Raw genomic sequence first — 9,825 nt, 5'->3', positions numbered from 1 at the left:
ACTGGGAATGGAGAAATTCGCATGTAAATAAAGAAAATATCTAAAATAAAAAAAAATAAAAAATAAATAAATAAAAAAAAATAAGGGGGATTGAAGGGAAGATAGTTGAATCTTTCTCAGACAGGAAAACAAAGTAAATATCAAAATTGGATAAAGGAAGGGACTGAGAGGGAGATGGGATGAGGAGGGAAGCAGGGTGTGTGTATAGGGCAATCAGATAAAGGGAGAGCAATGGAGAAGTACAGCAATTGGTGGTATGGTTTGGGGCATCTCTAGGACACACAAGAGACCAGGAATGGGGTAGTCTATGGAGTTGCATGGGCTCCTTCCCCCTCAACCCAGAGAGCGAAACTGAAACTATCTCTCAGCCCCAGAACTTCTGATGCCACCTGCAGATGCCTGACTGTCACAGATCAAAGATTGTCGGACATGCCTTTGAAGTCCCTTTCCTCTGGTCTCGTGTTTATGTTAGATTGTTTGGTTTCGGTTTGCCCTTGGTTTCGATTCTGCCTCTGGTTATTTAAACTCAGTTCTCCCCAAGTAAACACACACTTTGATATAGCTACTTGGTATCCATCTCTTTGTCTCTCTCTCACCAGCTTGTATTCACAGGTACTCAATAATCTCCAGTCTGAGAACACCCACGGAATGAGGGCCTGCTGGCTGGCCCCCCACAGAGTTGACTCTTGCTGAGACTCCTAGCAGTGGGGGACATGAATCCCGACATGGCCACTCCCTGTAGGCAGGTAGGACTCCTGATTTAGGGGAGAAGGACAGCATCCCAACCACAAAACCTTCAACCCAATATGTGTGCTGCTTCCAGGACGTGCAGGGAAAAGTTAGAACAGAGACAGAGGGAATGCAAAACCAATGACTGGCCCAAATGGAAACCCATTCCATAGGCAAACACCAATTCCTGATAGTATTAATGTTCGTCTGTTGTGTTTACAGAGCTGAACCTAGCATAACTGTTGCCTGAGAAGCTCTTCCCAGCAGACAATAAAAACACAAGCAGTAATCCACAGCCAAACGTGTGGTAGAATTTGTGGGGATGTTAGGGAGAGTCTTACCAAAGAGTTTGGGAAATGTTTGAGGGACCTGAACAGTACAGGGATCCTATAGAAAGACCAACAGAAGCAACTAACCTGAAATGTTTGGGGCTCCCAGACACTGAACAACCAACCAAAGAGCAGATGGGGGAGACCTAGGCACCTAGCCCTGCATATGTGTAGATGTGCAGCATGGTCTTTATGAAGATTCCCCAACAACTGGACCAGGTGAAAGACCCGAACCCAGAGACCCTTCCCCGAAATGCGCGCTTAAACAAGGCTGGAAAATTACCAAGAGTTCCCCAGGCCGGTTTGAGGCCAAACAAGATCTTTGTGGTCTGACACCTGGGTGAAATGTTTCAAAAACACCATCTGTCAAGATCAACAAGAACAATGAGATTGCCTTGAGACAATGGGACCCCCCCACCCCCACCCTCAGATCCTCCTTCCCAGAACTCAAGAACAATGGGACTGCTCCGAGATCTCAAGAACAATGGGACTGCCCCGACAGAACTCAGGTTGAACCCCGAGTCACCCTGGCCTAATTTACATCACCCAATCAGAGACCTGTAACCATGCATCTGCTTCTGTATGCCTGCTTCCGGCTCATGCACCCTATAAAAAGCCCCGCACCTGAGTACATTGGCACGCCACTCTCCTGAGAGCAGACGCCCGGGTACCCGAAGCCCTAAATAAAAGCCTCTTTGCTCTTGCATCCGAACGCCTGGTCTTGTCGTCCTTCAGTGCACGGCCTCGGCCTGATAGAGGCCCGAATCTGGGTCTCTTCACAGGGTCTGTCCTTGAATATGTTCACTGCCTTTGCATCCTTTTCCCATAACTGGGTGCCTTGTCTGGCCACAGTGGGGGAAGATGTGCATAGTTCTCTAGTGACTTGATGTGCAGGGGCTAGGGGGAGATGATATTCAGAAGTTAAGCTCCCCCTTATCATAGGAGGAGATGGGGAAAAATGGGGAGGATCTGTGTGAGAGGAGGACTGGGAGCAGAGGAAAACTGATCTTGGGAAGTAAAGTGAATAAACAAATAAATAATGAGAGAGAGAGGATCCAAAACCTTAAACCTAAAAATGACACACAAAAGAGTTTTAGATGGAAGTGTGAGGAGGTGGGTAGGATCTGGGAGATGAAAGAGGAGAAACCAGTATAAAAATATACTATATAAAATTAACTTTACTTTCAATTACAAATTAAAATTAAATTAGAATCATATATATACACACCCAGAGGTAATGATTATAGTTGACCTGAACTTTCAAGAATAATTATCCCGAACACCTTGATGTCATGAAGAAGTAGAGAAGAGGTACGGCAATAAAGATAATAGAGAGCTGTAATCAAGAAGTTTACATGAGCTGAAGACTCATGTCAACAATGTTGTTATAAGAAACTACGGCAACTTATATACTGTTCGTTCGGTGAAAATGGGCCAAAGTTTCACAAATCTAAGTAAAAGCTTATTGGTGAATTGGATTCCACAGATACAGCTGACTGAGAACTAAAAAAGACAGCCCATAAATGGGTGAAAGTTAGATACCCAGGATCCAAGACCATAACATCTCTGCTGGGCCCTGGGCCTAGACCCAGACCAGACCTTGCCAAGTCTAGCTTTGAACAAGGGCCCATAATTAGCATTCTCTTTGTCCTTTCAACTTGGCCTCTGAGAAAGCCTTGGGTCTGCATGGAGCCCAAAATAGTTGACATTATGTTACATTCAGTAGTGACCTACCAGGCAGAATATGCCTACTAGTGCAACAATGGCATTATTATTATGGAAGTATCCAGTCACATACTGATTGGAAAGCAGGTCTGTTTTGCATAAGGGAATTCATGATTAGTACTAGTATATTATACTAAGTATAAAACTGAACAAAAGCCACAGTTAGGGAGGTCATAGACATTGAGAAAAATCAAAGAAGATAGGCAAAAAAAAAAAAAAAAAAAAAAAAAAAAAAAAAAAAAAAAAAAAAAAAAACATTGTAGGAACCAGAGACCAGGTACTCATGTTACTACATTCTATTCTCTAACCATGACAGGGGAACATAAACGCACGAACTCTCAGCAATATGCTTACGAGAACAAAGTCAGCATATTGCCAATAATAGTAGACATAATTGTGTACAGGAGAAATTCCACATGGCCTCATGCCTAGAAGAAGTAGACACTTATAATGAATGGGTGATTTTTTTTCCGGAAGGACTGGAAGTTCAGAATAATATATTAGAACGTGTTGCAAAGCATTGCAGAATGTATGATCTCCATACTACATAGAAACATGACGTGGTTCCTGCACACTGCTAATGTGGCTTTAGTCTCTCTATGAGAGCTCACTATGAACTAGAAACTTCTGTTAGATCCATTTATTGGGCAACAGGAGAGCGGTCTGAGGAGGCTAATTTACACAAAGTTGCACAAGCTATAAACTACAAAAGTATAATTGTATTGGAGTTCTGTTAAAGCTACATTCAAAGTCATAATCATATTAAGTCCCTACATTGATACAGAGAACCAGTGCTTGTTTACCACCTGGAATTTCCTCTCCCGTGCATGAAGATAATATTACTGTTAGGATGACTGGTTGAGGTTAGGAGTTTGCAGAAATAAATGTCTGTGTAGCTTTAAACGTTAGTTGTGAATAGGTTAGTGTATGAAAATGAAAACTGTTATCGAGCTATGTGACTAGCCAGCTGTGCCACTAGGTGCAAATCCTTTGACATCTCTGTTCTCATGCTTGCAACCTAAAAGTTGAGCTTCTGAGGACTAGAAGATTTCCTAAGTCCTTAATGCAAATAGCTTTAGGTCCAGAGAGCAACAACACTGAGATCATTAAAGAACCAGTGGAAATTAGAGGATTGATACACATGGCAAAGTGTGCCCGAAACCTTTAGGGAAGTCACCCTAGCAACCATTCCACCAGAGAGTAAGTATCTGTATTATTTCCCTGTAATTGGCGTTTTTCCTTCCACCTTAACTCTCAACAGGACCTCAGTGCTGCGGTCTCACTTGCTGTGAGTGGATAATTAGGTCCGTGGCCAAAAGCATCCACTACAGAGAAACATTGCTCTGAATGGGAAAGTACTCAGCAAGAAAAATAGGTAGTTTGTACCTTCCAAAAGAACCACATCTTCTTTTAGGATTCGGTTTGGGACTAAATGTCAAGACTTTGAATGGAGACTTATGTTCTGTCTGCTTTGACAGTAGGACTTAAATGGGATATGGTTATTAGAGATTTACCTCATCCATCCATCTCCCCTCACTTCTCTCAAACTTCCTTACCCTCAAAACCATCTTCTTTCTCTTTACCCGGATAACTGAACTTCAGTGAATAGAATTATCTCAAACTTAAAACTCTGCATTAATTTGGGGCATGGGGTAAGAGTTAAATTCTTAAATATCTTATTGTGACATTTATTGCCTTCTCTTTGTTGACTTGTATTGTAAGGGAACAGGGGAATCTTCAACCCAAACAAACTGTAAATATCAATCCTGACAGTGTGTAAAGCTTCCAGAGAGACCTGAATCAAAACAAACTCAACTTTGTTTCAGGAAAGTTGGTTGAGATAAAAATATGCTTGTCTACGCTTCCTGTTTTTTCATCATTGGAATAGTGTTTTATTTCACTTCTTCATAATTCTGTTTTAAAAATACTGATTTTTGTAGAAATACACAGCTTGATAGACAGCTTTTATTTAGCAACTGATAACCTAAGAGTTAAAAAAAAGGACACATACTCATGTAATGATTTTTGTCTTATTGGTAGGCCCCAAACAGCTTTTGGTTGATATTCTTGGTTATGCTGGCAAGACTGAGACCACCAGGTTGACAAAGCAGATATCCAAACTCAGACAACATATGTAGACAGCATGGGTCTAAGTGTTAGCCTTCTGGTTTCTTTAACTTGAATCATGTGTTACTCAGTAACATTCCCTGTTTCACCTGGTTTTGGACCTCACACACTTCAAAATGATCACATCTTTGTCAGGTCAACACTGGCAAACACCTCCATTAGCTACTTGTCCCTGATGAAGTTTCCATTCAAGGTTTACATCAGAAAACTTTGCTTCTGTAGCTCTCCAGAGAGATGGTGGACACAGGGAAGATATTTATCAAAGACAGTGAGTATATTCAGAATTGTCCTTTACCAGATTGAAAAATTATCAAAAAATTATTACTTCTAATAACAATAAGAATCCACATTTTCCAATTTTCTTCTGGAGATGATTGACTACACAGAATACACCAAAGCTTGGCAACCCATGTTACCAGAATGCAAGATAAAAAGTCGATGAAATCTATTGCAGGTGATGGATCAAGAGTTTTCCTTAATTATAAACATTAAGTCAGGGTTTCTAGGAAGCTCATAAACCCCCAAGGAAATGTAGAGTCCAAGTTCACTGGTATTCATCTTGTCAGGAGAAGAAAAACTTTATCTTAAGCAGCTTAGATTAAATTTATAGTGCAAGGCTCATCACACCTAAACCTTTTATTCTGAACATTTGACCACATTCTTGCTAAGGTGTTGCCCAAGTAACAAAAATATCTTGAAACTGAGATAATCCTTCCTTAAAGACAAGAATGCGCTACCCACTTACGGATTGGGTGTTTCATAGGAAGACTTACCAAGATCTAGTCCATCATTTTATTGGGTACAAATGAATAATTCTATCACAATTATGAATTATATAATACTCCAGGCTACTTTAAAAATATTGTTTAAATATATTACCAAAGCATTTGAGAAATCCTTATGAATAGAGGACTTTCCCTAAATGAAAAAGATAATAAAATTTCTAAAATCATAATCTAGAATATAAAACGATTTCACTTTATTTTGAAAGAACAACACTTACACTGTCATGTGACAGAAGGAGCAATTACACTCAGAAGTATCAGTAAACAACTAAAGCCACATATTTTAATCAGTCAGATGTGCCATTAAGTCATAATCCCTGCAATTTCATGGGTGCATTAATAAATATTTTCAGTCAATCTTTAACTATCTTGTTAAATCCTCATTACATAATATGAATCAGGTAATGAAGACCTGAAAATGGCAGGTCTTAATTGACAGCTGGGAAGGAAACACTGGTTTCTTTCCATCTAAAGGCAATGGAGTGTTACTCCTGCTCCAGACTCAGAGAAAGAGATAGAAAATGTTATTATTTCACTTTAGCCAATGATGTGTTCTTTTTCTCCTCCAAATACGAACTAGGATCACAGAGGCAATGATTAAAGGAAGAAACATTACTGAGATCACCGAATTCATTCTCCTAGGATTCTCGGATTTCCCCCAAATCAAAGCACTGCTCATTGTTATGTTCCTCATCCTGTACATTGCAGCCCTGACCTGGAACCTGTCCCTTATTGTTTTAATAAGGATGGACTCCTACCTCCATACACCTATGTACTTCTTTATCAGTAACCTGTCCTTTATAGACATCGGCTATATCAGTTCTATAGTCCCAAAGGTGCTTTCAAACCTCTTCCAGGAAAAGCAAACTATCAGCTTTGCAGGCTGTATAGTTCAATACTTTATGTTTTGCACCACAGGACTGAGTGAATCTTCCCTCATGACAGCCATGGCCTATGACAGGTATGCTGCCATTTGTAACCCTCTTCTCTATTCATCAATCATGTCACCCACACTATGTGCTCAGATGGTGATGGGAAGCTATACAGCAGGACTCATAGGTTCTGTGTCTCTGGTGTGTGCCGTGCTGCAGCTCCACTTCTGTGGACCTAATGTCATCAGACATTTCTTCTGTGACATACCCCAGATGTTAAAACTATCCTGCACTGATACTTTCTTTGCCCATGTAGTGATTCTTATATTAACGATGTTTTTTTGTTTTACAAATGCCTTAGCCATCTTGATATCCTATGGCTATATCGTCTTATCCATTATGAAGATCACTTCAGCTAAGGGTAGGTACAAGGCCTTCAACACTTATGCTTCTCACCTGACAGCTGTTTCTCTATTCTACACCTCCGGTGCTTTTGTCTATTTGAGTTCCATCTCTGGTGGCTCCTCCAGCTTTGACAGATTTGTATCTGTCTTCTACACTGTGCTGATTCCTATGTTGAACCCTTTGGTGTATAGTCTGAGGAACAAGGACATCAAAGATGCTGTAAAAAGGTTACAAAAGAAGCTGGGATGCTGCTAATAAAAGAGTCTGAGATTTCCGACAGATTTTCCCTACAAACTACCTACTTACATGTAAATAAGATTCAAACTGATAATAGCAATATGGACTGTTACTGATTTGATGCTACTAAAAAATGATTCTTGTACGTGATGAAGGTTTATTCTTTTCATGTTACCTCAGGTATAGCTTCATCTGTGTATTCATCCACAGTATTTGTGAAACAATCAAATTTTTAAGTTTTTTTCTGCAATTGAAGACTTTCATCCCATGTTCCAATCCTTACAGAAGGGTGCATGTCACACAGAACTTGTCTACTTTACTTCTGTCTGTATAACAGGACTAAAAACCTGATAACGAACCTGAGGCATACACTTTAAATGGAGCCAGTCTCCTGAGGTAGTCAATCGCTGACATCTCCTAGCTCAGATGAGTTCTAGATTGATCTCTGCTAAAATCTGTGGAGAGATCTGAGTGCTTTCTTTATTCAGGCATAAAGGTATCCTAAGAAATATTTCGTTATTAGCTAAGCTGAGATTAAACATTATTTCCTGGCCTACACAATGTTTCAAAAATTCTAATTGATTTCCTATGTGTAATTAGCTTGGAATTTTTACTAAGAAGCTGTCTTACCAGACAGGGTGTCTTAAGAGTTAGAGATAGCAGTTAGGCACTTATTAACAGAGCAATCTCAATCAAGGCAGAAATGTTTTACTACCAAAGTGAAGTTGTAGGGCTTCCATCACTAATTATCTATGTTATAGCCAAGAAATCCAAGAAATGCTAGAATTAGACCTTCAGCTACTTGCCTCACACAGACCCAGAGAATTTATCTTGGGGCTACCAAAATAGCCCAAGAAGAAGGACACTACTGCTCCTCTGCCTTGTACCTGGCTGCTTGTTCTCACTGACCTTGATGTGGCTGTCTCCTGCCAAAGTGACTTCTGTCTTTTGCCTTATTTTCTATATACTATATAAGCCTGATTTTCACTTTCTACAAGTGGCATTCAGATACCACACTCCCTTGTGTCATTTTCTGTTTGTCACTTGTCGAATTCTTTGCCCACCAGGCCAGAATTTTTATCACCCCTCGGAACAAGGGGTTCCCGAAGCAAACCTGTCCATGCCAGCTGTAAGCATCCCTGGGTTTAGAACTCTTCCCTCACAAATAGCCTAGTTCAGCAGAATAAAGACCTGGTGGAGACCAAAGATGTACTTTCCTATTAGAAAGAATAAATTAATCTTGACTTGGCTGTGTCACCTGGGAAAAAAATACTTCTGATAGTTAAAGGGTTTCTAGGGCAAATCAATGCTAATCATCTATGAATATTGAGGTCTTATTCTTGTCTCCACTAGCAACTGGGTAAGTGAAAACATGTGGACTAACCCTTCAATAAAGAGGAAGGAAATAGTTTGTTCATTACTGTTGTGTGATTATTTGAGTCTTGAAATCATAGTCCATATGAGATTTCAAATTTAAATTCTAAATGATCAGTAGCAGAATCTGATACTATAGCACTCTAACTTCCTCTCTTACATCATGGCAATTTATTCTTTGTTAACATAGGCAATGGAATACTATTATGAAATTGCTTCTGATATTTCAAATATAGGCTCTATAACTTATGGCAATACACAAATGAACTTATGGTAGCAAGTTACTGAATACTTAATTTTATAAAAATTAAAAGAGTATGAGCAAAATACAAATCTCTAAAATTAAAGAAAAATATAGGTATAATCAAGAGCCTACTAAGTATCCCTCAAAGATCCTGAGCTATAGTGTCTGAGAGGAGCTTGGATGGCCTGTTTTCTAGGGAGCCTGGGTTTTGTTGGTGGTGGTGGTGGTGGTGGTTTTTTGTTTGTTTGGATGGTTGGTTGGTTTTGGTTTTTCGAGAAAGGGTTTCTCTGTTTAGCCCTGACTATCTTGAAACTCACTCTGTAAACCAGGCTGGCCTCAAACTCAGAAATCTGCCTGCCTCTGCCTCCCAAGTGCTAGGATTAAAGTTGTGTGCCACCACTACTTCTCTCTGTTTTGACAGGTGAAAAAAAGTTCATGATTAGGACACAGTAGCATCAGCTTGTTACAAATTAACTTTGTTCTAGTTTCTTTGTCACTTAGGATTATGCATGACAATGCTCACAATCACTCTTAACTATGATGAATCTTGCCTAATGAAAAGAAAGCAGCAGTGATGCAAATATTTGTGGGAAGAAACCTTCACAGAGAGGTTATGATTGTTCTTTGTGTTTTCTCACTTTGCCACTCACATAGGCAATGTTGCAGACATTGCTCTATCATTAGAGATTGGGGGGTAGATCAAATTGGCTGACCTTGGCTAACCTTGGTGGATTATGGAATAGTAAACAAAAGAAAGCTTTGTTATTAAGCTCTTTAGTTTTTGGTTGTTCAGCAGAACAGAACCTCATGCCTTTAACATCTGACTTAGTATGATCAGAAACTCCAGATACTCAACAATCCCAAAATTTCAGTCTCTAGTCATTCACATTATTTCATCCTCTATGGATAATTTTTTTATTCTGTAGATTATTTTTTTACTATAAGCCATACTAAAGTCTACTTTGAGGACTTATAGACAAATAGAATTTCTAGCAATC

General features: G+C 39.6%; 1 protein-coding gene across 1 annotated transcript; it reads left to right on the top strand.

Annotated features, from left to right (window-relative positions):
• The first annotated feature begins 6,288 nt into the window (after positions 1-6,288).
• On the top strand, positions 6,289-7,227 carry LOC116101059 (olfactory receptor 5AN1-like). The gene has a single exon (XM_031384755.1). The coding sequence runs from the start codon at positions 6,289-6,291 to the stop codon at positions 7,225-7,227; it is 939 nt and encodes a 312-aa protein (XP_031240615.1).
• The last annotated feature ends 2,598 nt before the right edge of the window (positions 7,228-9,825 follow it).

The sequence above is a fragment of the Mastomys coucha genome, unplaced genomic scaffold (assembly GCF_008632895.1).
Source record: "Mastomys coucha isolate ucsf_1 unplaced genomic scaffold, UCSF_Mcou_1 pScaffold21, whole genome shotgun sequence".
Classification (NCBI taxonomy): domain Eukaryota; kingdom Metazoa; phylum Chordata; class Mammalia; order Rodentia; family Muridae; genus Mastomys; species Mastomys coucha.
Note: the sequence above shows the minus strand (reverse complement) of the source record. Positions and strands in the feature narration are given on the sequence as shown.